General features: G+C 41.5%; 1 protein-coding gene across 1 annotated transcript in view; it reads right to left on the bottom strand.

Moving 5' to 3' along the window:
- cep89 (centrosomal protein 89) overlaps window positions 1–16,126 on the bottom strand; it is a 116,390-nt gene that overhangs the window by 48,806 nt on the left and 51,458 nt on the right. The window contains exons 11-15 of the mRNA XM_043706832.1: window positions 14,286–14,336; window positions 13,745–13,828; window positions 6,668–6,771; window positions 2,152–2,267; window positions 1,427–1,607 (exon numbers count right to left, since the gene is read on the bottom strand). Of these exons, the coding sequence (XP_043562767.1) occupies window positions 1,427–1,607; window positions 2,152–2,267; window positions 6,668–6,771; window positions 13,745–13,828; window positions 14,286–14,336 (536 nt within the window). The remainder of the gene's footprint in view (window positions 1–1,426; window positions 1,608–2,151; window positions 2,268–6,667; window positions 6,772–13,744; window positions 13,829–14,285; window positions 14,337–16,126) is intronic.

Raw genomic sequence — 16,126 nt, 5'->3', positions numbered from 1 at the left:
GTGGAGGCTGGTACAATTGCAACATTTAAGAAGCATTTGGATGGGTATATGAATAGGAAGGGTTTGGAGGGATATGGGCCGGGTGCTGGCAGGTGGGACTAGATTGGGTTGGGATATCTGGTCGGCATGGACAGGTTGGACCGAAGGGTCTGTTTCCATGCTATATATCTCTATGACTCTATTTACCAGATTGATTCCTGTGTTGGCAGGATTGACATGTGAAGAGACACGGCATCTGTTAGGTCTGTATTAACTGGAGTTTACAGGAATGAAAGGTGATTTCATAAAAACCTATAAAATTCTAACAGAACGAGACAGGATAAAGGCAGGAAGGATGCTCCTGATGACTATACAGTCCAGAACCACGAGTCACAGTTTAAAGATACAGGGAAGGCCATTTATGACTGAGATGAGGAGAAATATCTTCACTCAGAGTGGTGGAATTCTGTGCCACAGAAAGCCATTCAGGCCAAAACACTGAATGTTTCCAAAAAGTTAGATATAATTCTTAGGGCTAAAGGGATCAAAGGGTATGGGAAGAACATGGTAACAGGGTACTGAGTCAGATGAATGAGCCTGATCATATTGAATATAGACAGGCAGGAGGTTGGAAGAATACAGCAAGCCAGGCAGCATCAGGAGGTGGAGAAAAGTTGACGTTTCAGGTGTAATCCTTTTTCAGCACACCCCAGTCCTGAAGAAGGGTTACACCCAAAACGTCAACTTCGCCACCTCCTGATGCTGCCTGGCTTGCTGTATTCTTCCAACCTCCTGCTTGTCTATTTTGGATTTCAGCATCTGCAGATTTTTTGTCTCTGATCATATTGAATGGCAGAGAAGGCTGAAAGGGCCTACTCCTACTTTCTGTTTCTACTAAAGGTGAAACAAAGTCACCAACATATTTATTTTTGGTGGGAAGCATGGGTATGATCAATAAATCAATGAATTGATGCAGAAAAAAAGATAGTCACCTTGAGTTCACTGAATTTAAGGTAAAAGGAGTTATTTTAATTCTGCATTTGTAAACTACTTTGAAAATAAATGTAACCTATGCAACTTGTGACAGGTATGATAGTCCAAAAGAAATAACAGGATATGGCTACAGCAAAACGACATGAGAAGACACTATACTTGAACTGTTAACTTAATGTCTAAATTTACTAGTATATTCGCCACATGCTTATGCTTTCAACATTTCCTAGTTTTATTCAAAAATTTGAGCACACCTTGTTTAAAATTATACTTAAACAGTTTGAGTTATTTTATTACCACTGTACTAGGATCAATTGCATGTATTTTACGTAATTATGGCAAATTCTGATTTAAAATGTTTGCAGTTTATTTTCAGCCCTTTTGCATACAAACCTGAAAGATTTCTAATTTCTAAATGTTAATTCTAGGCATTTGAACAAATGAAAAAAGGTACCTTTTGAGGTTGTTCACCATTGAGGTATGTTCATCAATTCTCACTCTGTCATCAAGAGTTGTTTTAAGTTGGTCATACTTTGAAGAAATTTTGTTCAATTCTTGTTGAGTCTCATGTAACTCCTTTTGTTGGTTTTGTTTCTCTGATTCCAGCAGCATCAATTGTTTAGTCAATTTTGACACTAAAATCAAGATAAAAATATAGAACGAGATATTTGGTAGTCTATCCTTAATGGAAATCCAAAGTAGTGGTCAATAGCTTGAAAAGCTCCAGAACATGGTGCACCTGGTCTGAAGCTGAATTAAAATGGTAGCATGAGATAATGAAGATAAATGCCACAGTGTAGATGCATCACATTTCTGAAATATTAGAACATTTGAGCTAGTGATATGACAGGTTGTACCAAAAACAACTGCAAAAGTGAGTTGCAAATGGTAAGGCATTCTTGAAGTAAATTTAAAATATTATAAACTAAATAAATATTCAAGGCAAAAAATAACAAAATATGAAGGAAACTTCATGATAAAGCAACACGGAGACAAAATAAAACTGGCAGAAAGTGAAAGGTAACCTGGAGTCCACAGATTAACAGATATACTCCAGGTGGAAGGGAAGTGAATAGCAAGAAAAAGTCTTCAAGAAATTCAAATGTGCTGGGACAGATGTTAAAATAGGAAGAATTCATTTAAATATCAGATTGCCTGCTGTATGTTATATAGGCTCACCTTCTTGTATGTGTCTGTTATGACTGCTTTTTGCTTTCGCTTGCTGTATCTCTAGCTGCTCCATCAAGACTTGGTTTTCCTCCAAAACCAACTTTGCCTGATCCTGCAACTGATTCCTGGAAAGACAAACAAAGTTGAAAAACCTCCATTTATCTATGCTGTATCCAGCACTATGGGTCACAAGCTATCAACAATATTATACAAACTATTTTCCTTACTAATTGACTTTTTAATTTTCAGTTTCAAAATAATCACTGGGCTGCCATTACATGTGAATTTATGATAATTTTGTGTAAAATACATGTCTCTGGTTCACAAGTAAAAAGGGTGGGTGGTGTTGCCTCATGTCATTGGACTAATAACCAGAGCCCCAGGCTAATGCTCTGGGGACATGGGTTCAAATCCACCATTGCACATGGTGAAATTGAATTCAACAGAAAATAATTTGGAATTTACAAAAGCACTGTTAACACTTCTTCACTAATGTCCTTTAAGGAAGGAAATCCATCATCCTTACTTGGTCTGACCTACATGTGACTGCAAATCCACAGCAATGTAGCTGACTTCTAATTGCCCTCCTTCTGGGCAATTACAGATGGGGAATATTTGCCAGTCTGCAACACCGAAATCCAATGAAAGAATAAAAAGTACAATAAATTATGGGTGAGAAAGGGTAATTCTGTGATATTAGTTTTGAAGGGTAAACAGGGCTCAAGTATAATTCCACACAGGCAGGCTGATGAATGTCTCACAGCAACAGCCTGCAGGGTCAGGGTTGGGAAAGTTAACAATCAGAGTCATAAAGCACAATCGTTACGGCTACATAAAAACCCTTTAGTGTTGTGGACAAATCTGTGTCCAGGTATTCCAAAAAGGGCCGTCATGTCTTATAGAAATTCTCAGTTTTGTGGTGGACCATACTTGTAAGAAAATCCAAGGGCATATGCTCCATAACAATCTTACGCCAACCTGACAGGCCTGTGGGATTCTCGGACACCCAACCTAACAAGATATTAATTCTTGTGCAGAAAGTGAGGATGTTGAAAATTTTTTTTCATGCGCATCTACAGGGAATACACTGGGCAGGCCAAGAAGAGATCGGGTCCTTCTCCACCCTTACACCCAAATCCCCTCCATTGCACCCGCCACAGCACTCCAGTATGTTTGAAGCATATCACAGGACCAGAGACAATGGGTAAGAGTGCCTTTACATTTGGGGCATGTTGAAGATACTCCTGGTTTAAATTTTGACAAATGATCCAGAGCCAAGTAGACCCAGTGGAGAACCTTCAACTGTACAGTGTGGGTCCTATTGCAAATTAATATTTTTCTTGTGTTTTCCCAAATACCTTCCCATGCTGCCTAGCTCTCTCTTGAACTCATCTGAGGGGCCACCCCCTAATTAATAACATAATGTGCTGACAGAAAATGTAGTCTGAGCACTAAGCTCCTTCCTGTCTATGTTGGATTTGTAGCAATTAGTCAAAAACTGTTTTTGAATAAAATCCCTAACTTGAAAAACACAAAAGAGGTCCCTGCTAAATAGCTTGTATTTCCACGCTACCTCTTCAAAAGACATCATTGTTTCTCCCTCAAATAAATCACCAATGCAAGACACACACCTAGCCGCCCAATGTTTGCATCCTGAACCTATCATCCCCCGTTGAAAACTTGTCATACCCACTACAGGTGAAATAAAATATGTTTTGCCAATATTGCCTTCCCGCTGCCGAATTGTCCTCCATGCTTTAACAGTATTGATAACTATTGGGTTATGGCAATATTCCTTAACTATCCTCATTTTGCCCAAAACCAGCAAACTAGTAAGGGGGCACTTTGCCTGAGAGGTTTCGATATCTCACCATATTGAAAAACGGTCCCCACAAGCTCAAGCACTCATGTAAGATAAAAGCAAGCTTTGTTGATAATTTCTAATGTCCGGAGATTCACTCCCCCAAGTCTGTAAGGCAATTGCAGTTTAGCTAATTTAAGACGGGTTCGCTTACGATGCCAAATAAAAGAGCTGAACCAGCCCGTTCAGTCTCCTGAACATTTGATTATCGTAAATCAGGGGGAGCATCCGTATAGGGTACAACAAATGGGAGAGAATATTCATCTTAATAAGAGCTATCCGACCTAACCATGAGACCGGAAGCATCTCCCGTCTTCAAAGGTCTTGTTCAATTTTGTTGAATAACTGAACAAAATTAGCTTTAAACAACTGATCAAGAACTGGAGTAATGAATATGCCCAAATACATAAAACCCACCCCGTGACCACTTAAATGGGAATCGAGATTCACCCTTAAAACCTAGCACCTTCATAAGATTACCCATAGCCTCTGATTTTGATCCTGTACCCCGAAAAGGCACCAAACAAACTGATGCATTGCATCAGGTGGGTACCGAAACTGCTGGATTTGACAAATAAGTGAGGACATCATCCGACTACAACAAAATCTTCTGTAATTTTGAGAACCTCTGCCAACGGTTCAATCACTAATGTAAAAAGCAATGGCGAAAGGGGACATCCCTGTCGGCTGCCCCTAAAAATGCTAAAATTGCTTGATTGTACCCCATTGGTGATGAACGCAGCGAGAGGGTCACTGTAGAGAACCTTTACCCACCTTATAAAGGCTTCACCCAAGCCAAACCGCTCTAGAGTATGAAAAAGATACGGACACTCAACTCGGCCAATTGCCTTCTCTGCACCTAGAGAAATCACCAATCCCTGTATTGACTGTCGTTGACACGCTTGAATTACATTAAGCAGCCTCCTAACATTATTTGAGGATCTGCAGCCCTTTATGAAGCCCATCTGGTCCTCTTCAACAATAAAAGGTAACACAGTTTCCAGCCTTAACGCAAAAGTCTAAGATAGGATTTCAAAGTCAACATTTAAGAGTAAAATGGGCCTGTATGAAGTACAATCCTCTGGGACCTTCCCTTTCTAAAGAATAAGAGAAATATTGGCCTCTCAGAGATGGTGGGAGACGATCATGACTGTATGAATCATTGAAAATGTTGAGTATTGGGCCTGACAAGTGCTTACAAGTGCTTGATAGAATTCGCTGGGAAGTCCATCACTCTGAAGCTGCTTCACAGCCTCCTGCACCTCTTGCTCTGATAAGGGGGCATCGAGAAAAGACTCTTGTTCAGGGGTCACACTCAGGAGCTCCAGATCCTTGAAAAATGACTCCATCTTCACCCGCCCCTCATCACAACCCTCAGATTGGTATCATTCAGAGTAAAATCTCTGAAATGCCGCATTAATCATTTTGGAACCACGTTAGGTTCCCAGCACGTTCCCTAATTTAAGACAGGAGCGTTCCCAATGTGCCCAAATGTAAAACAGCTGTTGGCACTCTTACTCATTGCTTGTGATCATGCCACAAGCTTCGTAGATATTGGGGTGCCATAGCAAGTGCTTTGAAAGGGGTTTTGGGAACTGAGGTTAAGGCGGATCCAGTGTCCCTAATTTTGGGCTTGCCAAATCTCTTCTTTGGACGCGCATGGGAAGAAACTGTTTAATATTTTTTCATTCTGTGTGAGGAAGAACATTCGGATGAGCTGGGTGTCAGAAAATTCCCCCAGGACTCTCAGGGTGGCATAGATTAGTTATGGAACACTTTCCCCGGACCTCCTCACGAGTATGGAGCACCAGAAAATGGAACTGTTTTATAGAATGTGGCAGCCATTTCTGAATTATATAGACGCAGACTTGTCAGCTATATTGGTCAGGGCCTTTGTGTAGTCGTAAGGGCTATGTCTGGTGGTCCAGGGGCCCCAGGGAGGAAGAATCTCAAACAAAAATTGGGTTTGCCTACTGATGATCCTGGTGGTGGGGAGCTTTGTGGGACTGCACTGAGTTTGGCTTAATTTAGGTTATTTTAAGTTATTTATTGAATTGTAGTTTTTATAGATTTTTTTCTCTCTCTCCTCAGTGGTTTGTGGATTAGAGTAGTAGTTTGCTTACTGTTATTGCTGTTATATTATAAGGTTGTTATACTATTCTGTAGTGATTTTGTAATTTTGCAAAAAATTTAAAATATTTTTTCTCAAAAAAGTATTTACAAAAATAAACAGTGTGTTAGAAGACACTATTTAAAAGTGAAACAAAATCCAGTCCAGTTCGGAGTCCAGCCAATTCAATGACACAAGGATTCTGTTACTTAGATCCTACTGCCTGAGCTCACTGCTGCATTTTTCAGCCATGCATGTCATTTGGAAGATTTAATTTCAATTTAAGGATACGTTTTATAAAGGATTTATACAACAAACTCACTAAGGTATGCGTAAAAGAGTTAAACCAACAGACTTTGCTAGTCAGCACTTCAAAGTACAGGTCTAAATTGGGATTGGGGGTGCAAAGTCAACACAATAAAGTTTCTAAAATTTCAGCACTTACGCTTCTGTTAATCTGTAAGGCACTGGTAAATGACTGCAATTGTTATATTGCAAGGTTATATTCACTGCAATTTAAAGCTTCTCATGTATTTTTACTTTGTATGTCATACCACTCTCTGCTGCTAATAGCACCATTTCTCTCACGTTGCTGATGAAGCTGTTCATTCTCCCTCACCACCTCTTCTACTCGAGCTCTGAAATTCTTCATTTCCTCCTGTGAGTAAGAAAGAATATTAAAGAAGCGAGGAAGGATCAGGAGAGAAGACAAGCACCAACAAACATAGAAACCCCAAAATCTTCTACAGGTAGATAAGCAGTAAAAAGGTAGCGAATAAAAATAGTAGGGCCAGTTAGGGACTAAAAAGGAGATTCACATACAGAGGCAATAAACATTGTTGAGTTGTTAAATAAAAAATATTTTGCATCAGTCTTTACCAAGAAAGTAGATACCATCCAATTCATGGTGACAGAATGCGAAGCTCTGTCAGTAGAAGTGCTCAGAATTGATGAGGAAAAATGTATTGGGTACATTATTGACACTTAATGTTCACAAGGCACCAGAAGATGATGATATGTACAAAAGGATATCGAAGAAAGTGAATGAAAATTGCAGGAGTGGAGAGGGTGAGATACTAAACTAGCATTTTGCATCAGTGTTTACTTTGGAAAAGGATGTGGAAGATATAGCAACATTTTGAAAAATGTCCATATTACAGAGGAACAGGTTCTGGATGTCTTAAAACACACAAAAGGTGGATAAGTCCCTGGCACCTGATCAGACTCTAGGTACTGTGGAAACTCTGTGGGAAGGGAGGGAAGAGATGCTGGGCCCTTTCCCAAGGTATTTGTATCATCAATAGCCAGAGGTGAGGTGCTGGAAGACTGGAGGTTGACTAACATTATGCCACTATTTAAGAAAGGTAGTAAGGAAAACACAGACAATGAGCCTAACATCGGCGGTGGGCAAGTTGCTGGAGAGAATTCTGAGGGATAGAATTTACACGTATTTGGAAAGGCAAGAACTGATTAGGGAAAGACGACATGGCTTTGTGAATGGGAAATCGTATCTCACTAACTGAGTTGAGTTTTTTTGAAGTAACAGAGAGGATTGACGAGGGTAGAGTGGTGGATGTGATCTATATGGACGTCCGTAAGGCGTTGAACAAGGTTCCTCATGGTAGACTGGTTAGTAAGGTTAGATCACATGAAATAGAAGGATACAGAGCTGGCTCAAAGGTAGAAGACAGAGGGCAGTGGTGGAGGGTTGTTTTTCAGACTGGAGTCCTGTGACCAGCAGTGTGCCAGAAGGATCAGTGCTAGGTCCACTGCCTTTTGTCACTTATATAAATGATTTGGAGAGTGAATATAGGAGGTATGATTAGGAAGTTTGCAGATAACACCAAAATTGGTTGTATAATGGACAGCAAAGGCTACCTCAGAGTACAACAGGAACTTAATCAGATGGGCCAAAGAGTGGCTGATGGAGTTTAATTTAGATAAATGTAAGGTGCTGCATTTTGGAAAGGCAAATCAGGACAGGATTTATGAACTTACTGGTAAGGTCCTGGGAAGTGTTACTGAACAAAGAGACCTTGGAGTGCAGGTTCATAGTTCCTCAAAAATTGAGTCGCAAGTAGTTGGGATAGTGAAGGCGGCATTTGGTATGCTTACTTTTATTGATCAATGCATTGAGTATAGGAGTTGGGAGGTCATGTTGCAGCTGTACAGGACATTCATTTGGCCACTTTTTAAGTATTGGATGCAATTATTGTCCGCCTCCTCTAAGAAGGATGTTGAGAAACTTAAAAGGGTTCAGAAAAGATTTACGCGGAAGTTGCTACGTTTGGAGGGTTTGAGCTAAAGGAAGAGGCTGAATAGGCTGGGGCTATTTTCCCTGGAGCGTCACAGGTTGAAGGGTGACCTTATAGAGGTTTATAAATCATGAGGGGCATGGATAGGATAAATAAGCAAGGTCTTTTCCCTGGATAGGGTAGTCCAAAACTAAGGGGAACAGGTTTAAGATGAGAAGGGAAAAATATGAAAGGGACCTAAGGGGCAATTATTTCATTTAGAGGGTGGTGCTATACGGAACGAGCTGCCAGGCCCGTATGACTAAAGGGCTGAATGGATCTATAATAGGAAGGGTTTAGAGGGATACAGGCCAAATGGGACTAGGTTTATATAGGATATCTGGTCAGCATGGACAAGTTGCATTGAAGCGTCTGTTTCCATGCTGTATATCTCCATAACTCCACTGACAAATAATCATCTAGTCTTTCTTTAACTCATGATCACTGGAAGATTGGAGAAATTACACACTAATTCAAAAAAAGTTGCAAGGATAAGCCTAGTAATTAGAGGCTGGTCACATGAACTTCAGTGGTAGGGAAACTTTTAGAAACAAGCATTCAGCTAATTAGTTGTCACATGGAAATGGATGGGTCAATTAGGAAGAGCCAGCATGGATTTCTAAAGTGTAGGTCATATTTGATTAATTAGCTGGACTTTTTTTTTGAAGAGGTAGCAGAATAAGCTGATGAGAGTAATGTTGTTAACATGGTGTACATGGGCTTTCAAAAAAGGCATTCAATACAATGCCACATTATACATTTCCAAGAAAGGCTAGATTTCATGGAATAAAAGGAATAGAAACAACATGGATACAAAATTGGCTGAGTTACAGGGAATTGAGAATAGTGGTCAACAGATATTTTTCAGGTGAAAGGTCTGTAGTTGTTTCCCAGGGACCCTTACTTTTCCTGATACAATAATTATTTATATCTTGGTGCACTGGGACAATTTCAAACTTGCAGATGATACTAAACTTGGAAGGACAGTGCAGAACTCCAAAAGGACACAGACAAGTTGATGGAGTGGGCAGATAGTTGGCAAATGAAGTTGATGCAGAGAATTGAGAGGTCATACATTTTAGTCAGAAGAACAAGGACAATCAATGTAAAATAAAGGCTACAATACTTAAAGACCTAGATGTATATTTGCACAGATCGTTGAAGGTTGTTGAACAGTTGCAGAAGATATTTAATGAAGCATACAGTATAACTGGGTTTATTAATAGGACAGAATACAGGTACATGATGTTATGCTGAGTTTATACTAGGCACTTGTTAGGTCCCAACTGAAGTATCGTTTACAATTCAGAGTGCCATACTACAGGAAGGATGTGAACACACTGGAGAGACAGTGCCAATAAGATTTGCAAAAATAGTCCCAGGAATGACTAAATTTAGTTATGAGTTTAGAGTGTTTTCCTTGGAAAGGAGGAGGATAAGAGAAAATCTGAGTGATGGTGTAAGGAAAGTGCTTTTTCACACATTGGGTGGTTCACATTCATGAGGGAATGCACTGCTTAGGCATGGTGGAGGCAGAGTCAATTGAGGCATTCAAGAGGGCACTAGATGATTATTTGAACAGAAACTATGTGCAACAGTATGAGGAAAAGGCAGGGAAATCCCAGTCTAACCCATAATGCTCATTGGAGAACAGTGCAGACACGATGGGCCAATGGCCTTCTTTGGCAATGTAACAATTCTATAACTCTGAATGTGCAAAGATCAGTTGCAGGAATTAGGAATAACTAAAGACAAATAAGTATCTGCATTGCTTCTAAAATCAATATGCTTTCCTGAATTGCAAAATATCAAGTAGAGAAAGAATATGACCAGTGTCAAATATTTGGCAATGTTAATACTTGATTTATATCTGCATACATAAACAGATTTATATTTATACAGAGCCCTTAGCATGGTAAGGTCTGTAAATGTGGAAAAAAACATCAAGTAACACTAAGTAAAATCAAGGACGATGACTGAATAAAGTAGGCAGAGATTTATTTATGGATTAGACAGAGATAGCAAAAGAGATTTCATTTCTAGAATAGAAATTTTAAAGATATCCATGGCAGAATACAGAAGGGAATTGGAAAACAGGTCAGAGTGGAGGACATGAGCATGCCTGCAGAAGAGAAGTGAATAATGTGGAACAAGACTACGGAAGGAATTGTAAACCAAGACAATAATCAATGCTGATGCTTAACATTAAATTCACTAGGAAAAAATGAACAACCCTAGAAGTTACAGAGGACTGAAGTGTAGATAAAAGAACTTCCTGAGAGACATGAGGAGTTGTCAATGCTCTGGAGATAACTGAAAAATGGATCACTAGTGAGTCAAATCATGAGCAGCACTGGGGCGATTAGATTAGATTAGATTACTTACAGTGTGGAAACAGGCCCTTCGGCCCAACAGGTCCACACCGACCCGCCGAAGCGCAACCCACCCATACCCCTACCTTTACCCCTTTAACCTAACACTACGGGCAATTTAGCATGGCCAATTCACCTGACCCGCACATCTTTGGACTGTGGGAGGAAACTGGAGCACCCGGAGGAAACCCACGCAGACACGGGGAGAATGTGCAACTCCACACAGTCAGTCGCCTGAGTCGGGAATTGAACCCGGGTCTACAGGCGCTGTGAGGCAGCAGTGCTAACCACTGGGCCACTGGGAAAAAGCATTACAAAGATGACCATGTGAAGTGAATGAAGAAGCCATTGCAGAAGGTGTATTGGCTACCAAGAACAGATTAAGGTGGAACCAGTTGAGTGTGATATCACAGACGTAAATCAAAGTAGAGAAGCTGGAAAAAGATGGAGCGGTGTGATCACTGTCTCAAAATTCAGAGCATAGGAGACAATAGATTCAATTTCCTTTGTCTATTAAGCTGGGTGATGGGGTGAGATGACAGCAAAGTTGCAAAATTGTGCACAGGACCTGAACGCAATGCATTATCATTTCAGAGATCTTTCCAGAAACTTTTCAATGCGACAAAGAGTAGCTACCTAGCATCAGTGAGTAGCAAACTAAACATACTATTAAGTCAGGAAGCATCTGTGGAGAGAATTCAGACATAATCTTTTGAATCCAGCAAAAATAAAGAAGGTTCTGAAGAGACACTGGACCCAAAACGTTAACGTTGATTTTTCGCCACACCTGCCGAGTTTTTCCAGCAATTTGTTTTTGTTTCTGATTTCCAGCATCTGGAATTAGTTTGGTTTCTTTTATATTTGATAAGTCAGTTGAGGGAATGTCAATGGTGCTACCAGGACCTTCCCGCATACAGCACATTTTTAGCTGAGGCATAAAATTTAAAAACAGTGTGTATATGCTCAACTGTAGACATAACTAGTGTTGGGGAGATTTCACTGCGGTGTTTAATGTAGGGCTAGGGAGGGTGACACTTCCAGCCCTGAAATGGTTAACAACAGCCAAGCGAGCTGCTGCAGGCGATTGCATGACTGCTGGAGCTTGTAAGGGATATGCATAATGTTAATTAAATCTTGGAGCCTGTAAATACCAGCCAGTATCAATTGCCCCATCGAAACTCGGGATTAATAAAGAAACTGATCGGAATCTGTAACTGTTAGACAAGTGTGAATTGCTCTATCGGAACCTGTAACTAGTGAGTGTGAATGGCTCTATTTAAGTCTAAAGTTGATAAGTGTAATTGACAATTTAGTTAAACTAAAACTATTGAAAATGGCTAGCCTGTCAGACGCATAGTAATTCCTTGACACAATGGACTATTGAATACGGGATCGGAACCGCTCCCAGGGATGGCTGAGCCATTGTCAAGCACAGCAGGAGCTGGACAGGCACTTCGATGCGGCCAATAGGAAGACGGATCCCCAGCGCGCGCAGATGAATGGACCAATGGGGAAGGCGAACTGACCGGGGACTCCAGGCAGCGCGAAGTATAATTGTGTCAACTTTGAACGGGAAGGGAGAACGGCTTCTCCAACGAATGCATGCCTGTAGATTCGTTGTATCAGTTAAGATTCTGTGAATAAACTGCTGTCTGCGTCTAATCATAGTTGCCAGTGTGAGTCTCTCCTTCCAAAAGAACACGCAAAGATGGGACCCTCCGGGTCCGTCTTAACACTAGTTAGACAACTTCAAACCCACACACAGTTCTGGTCACCAAATTACAGAAAAGTTCTTTGCACTGGAGAGGGGAGAAAGGAGGTTCACTAGGGTGTTGGAAGAACTATAAAATTTTATCAACTTTAAAAGATTGAATAGACTGGGGTGGTTTATCTTGGAACAGAGGAGGCTAAGGGAGTGACTAAATTCAGGTGTATAAAATGATGAGGCATTTAGATAGGGACAATCTATGTATCTAAACAAAGTGGTCAAAATCCACCGGGTATAGATTTAAAGTGCAGTCCTTGTAGAAACATTAGAGGGAAGATGAGGAAATCTTTTTCACGTGGAGACAGAGGAGAGGACTTGGAAACACTATTTGAAAGAATGTACAGATTTATTGCAGGAACCTGGCATAGATGGGTAATCCATGTCAACCAGCACAGAGACTATGATCAACGGGCCAAATGCCCACCCTCTGTCTTTATCGATTTCCTAGGATTCACCATGACTCCATAAGGCTATAACCTAGTAGGCCTTGGGATCATCAATCCTTCTACTCATTAAACCCACCTTACTCCCATTTGGATGCAAACTGCAACAGCCACAAAATTGACAACTGTGGTTATGCATGACTCTTAAGCCATCATAATGGTAAAAAGGTGCACCGCCTTTGAGGTACCTTCCTGGTTTCTTGCCTGTCGCAACAGCCCCATCTGTCCAACTGGGGCTGGTGCTTAGACATTTCTGTGATCCTCCTGTTGGGCCTCTTACTTTCATAGCTCACCGACCATTCTTAATTAAACATGACTCTTAGAGACAGCTTCCTAACTGGTCACCTGCTAGAACGATTGTGATTAACATAACACCAGCAATGGAATGGAGGCTGACGGTGGGATTGTGACCCCAACCTGGAAAATTTGGTTAAATGTGTCACTGTATCTGTCAAAATATAGATTTAGAACTAGCATAAGTAACAAGATCCTGTGGTACAGTAAAGGAATAGAATCTGTTGTACTTGTTGATTTTGATGATCACAGTGTTTTCCTGAACTTGTCTGTAGGCAAGGCAGTAAAAAATGGACAGGAATCTACATATCAGAGTAGGAGGAAGAGCATTCTTACATCGCTTAATAGGAATATTTGTTCATGTCGCTTGAATAACAAATGAGACTCATCAGAAACATGCATAAGATTTTAAAAGGACAGGATGAAACCTTTAGGGGGTATTCCAGAATCACCAGTGTACCTCATGGGCTTGCATTGCAGCATCCTTTTCCCGTAATCGGTCCTCATAGGCCAAAAGAAGGGGTGACAACATTTTCATGTCCACCTGAGACAAATAGTATTTAATGTTACTATAAATTTAAGGAGGGATTAGTATGTTGAGGAGACAACAAGAATGAGGGTGACAAGGTAATTATTACCAAAAAACTGGACACAAAATACACACTGAATAATATCCAGCAGGTAAAAAGCAAGTCAAATTTCAAGTTTGCTAAGGAATTTCCAATACATACTTGGCTGTGATGTTTAGAAGAATATTTTAAAATGGAGATATTATTTAGAGTCAATGGTTTCGTACTGCCTATGTTTTATGTCATGTTTTTCCAAGTCTCTAGTCCTAAAATAATCAATCAATCATTCTCATACCAATTCTAATATGTTGCAATTTTGTTTTGCTCTAAAACTTGGCTAAAGCTAAAAGAACTATTGTAAAATGATCATTTATAAATCGGTTATGATAAACTGAACTTCTTAAAATCTTAAAAATTTTACAAAATACTTACAAGCCAGGGGGATGGTGGTCCTGATGTTGGAAGACCAGTATTACAGGATATCTGAAATAAATGCAGGAGCTAGTTAGATGCAAAATATTTATTTATAGACCAGCCCATCATCCATGTGTTTGAGAGGATATACATAAAGAAGAGCAGGTGAAAGCTGGAAGAGGGTGGGGGATGCTGTTGAAGGAAGTGGGGACAAATACTGGAATAGACAGAATCCAAAGCTAGAGAGGCAAGAGGCAAAAGTTGGAGAAGTTAGGTGCAAATGTTGAAGGAAGGAACACGAGGCAAAATCTGAAGGGACAAAGACAAAAGGTGATGCAAACGCTGGAGGGGCAGAAGCCAAAGGCAAAAATTGGAGAAAGGGGTGGAGTGAGGCAAAAGCTGGAGGGGGCAGAAAGAAAAGCTGGGGGTCAGAGATGAAAGTTGGAGGTAAAGGGAGCTTGAAATTGCAGAAAGAGCAACAGGCAAAAGTTGAAGTAATATTGGGGTAAAAGGTAGATGGAAGTTGTGGGCTGGAGAGAAAGAAGTTTGGGATGTAACTGGGAGTTAAAAGCTGGAGGAGCAGCAAAAATGGGAGAAAGGAGGAGGCATTCGGAGTCCCTTAGTCCAGATAGGGAGTCCATGAGCAGTTAATCAGACTCCACCTTGCCGGAAATTATCTTCATTTCATTGCTGCTTCACAATTCCCCACCTCACCAATGCTTTGAATATTATAATGTTCTCTTGATCATAAACCTAATAAATAATACCACGCAAAAGAACTGTGCCATTTACACTTATATCCAACAATATTTCCAATAATACATACAGCATGGAACGCGCAGCCCTCCACTCCCTCCGTTGCAACCCCAACCTCACTATCAAACCAGCAGACAAGGGAGGCGCGGTAGTAGTTTGGCGCACCGACCTCTACACCGCTGAGGCCAAACGCCAGCTCGCAGATACCTCCTCCTACTGCCCCCTTGACCATGACCCCACCCCCCACCACCAAACCATCATCTCCCAGACCGTCCATAACCTCATCACCTCGGGGGATCTCCCATCCACCGCCTCCAACCTCATATTCCCACAACCCCGCACCTCCCGCTTCTACCTCCTGCCCAAAATCCACAAACCTGACTGCCCCGGCCGACCCATTGTCTCCGCCTGCTCCTGCCCCACCGAACTCATCTCCGCATACCTTGACACCGTCCTGTCCCCCTTAGTCCAAGAACTCCCCACCTACGTTCGGGACACCACCCACGCCCTCCACCTCCTCCAGGATTTCCGCTTCCCCGGTCCCCAACGCCTCATCTGCACCATGGACATCCAGTCCCTGTACACCTCCATCCCCCAACACGAAGGACTCAAAGCCCTCCGCTTCTTCCTTTCCCGCCGTACCACCCAGTACCCTTCCACCGACACCCTCCTTCGACTGACCGAACTGGTCCTCACCCTGAACAACTTCTCCTTCCAATCCTCCCACTTCCTCCAAACCAAAGGAGTAGCCATGGGCACCCGCATGGGCACCAGCTATGCCTGCCTCTTCGTAGGGTATGTGGAACAATCCATCTTCCGCAACTACACTGGCCCCACCCCCCATCTTTTCCTCCGCTACATTGATGACTGTATCGGCCCTACCTCGTGCTCCCACGAGGAGGTTGAACAGTTCATCCACTACACTAACACCTTCCACCCCGACCTCAAATTCACCTGGACAATCTCGGACTCCTCCCTCCCCTTCCTAGACCTTTCTGTTTCTATCTCAGACGACCGAATCAACACGGACATCTACTACAAACCAACCGACTCCCACAGCTACCTGGACTACACCTCCTCCCATCCTGCCCCCTGCAAAAACG

The sequence above is a fragment of the Chiloscyllium plagiosum genome, chromosome 17 (genome assembly GCF_004010195.1).
Source record: "Chiloscyllium plagiosum isolate BGI_BamShark_2017 chromosome 17, ASM401019v2, whole genome shotgun sequence".
In the NCBI taxonomy this organism is placed as follows: Eukaryota; Metazoa; Chordata; class Chondrichthyes; order Orectolobiformes; family Hemiscylliidae; genus Chiloscyllium; species Chiloscyllium plagiosum.
This window is presented reverse-complemented; position numbering and strand designations above follow the sequence as displayed.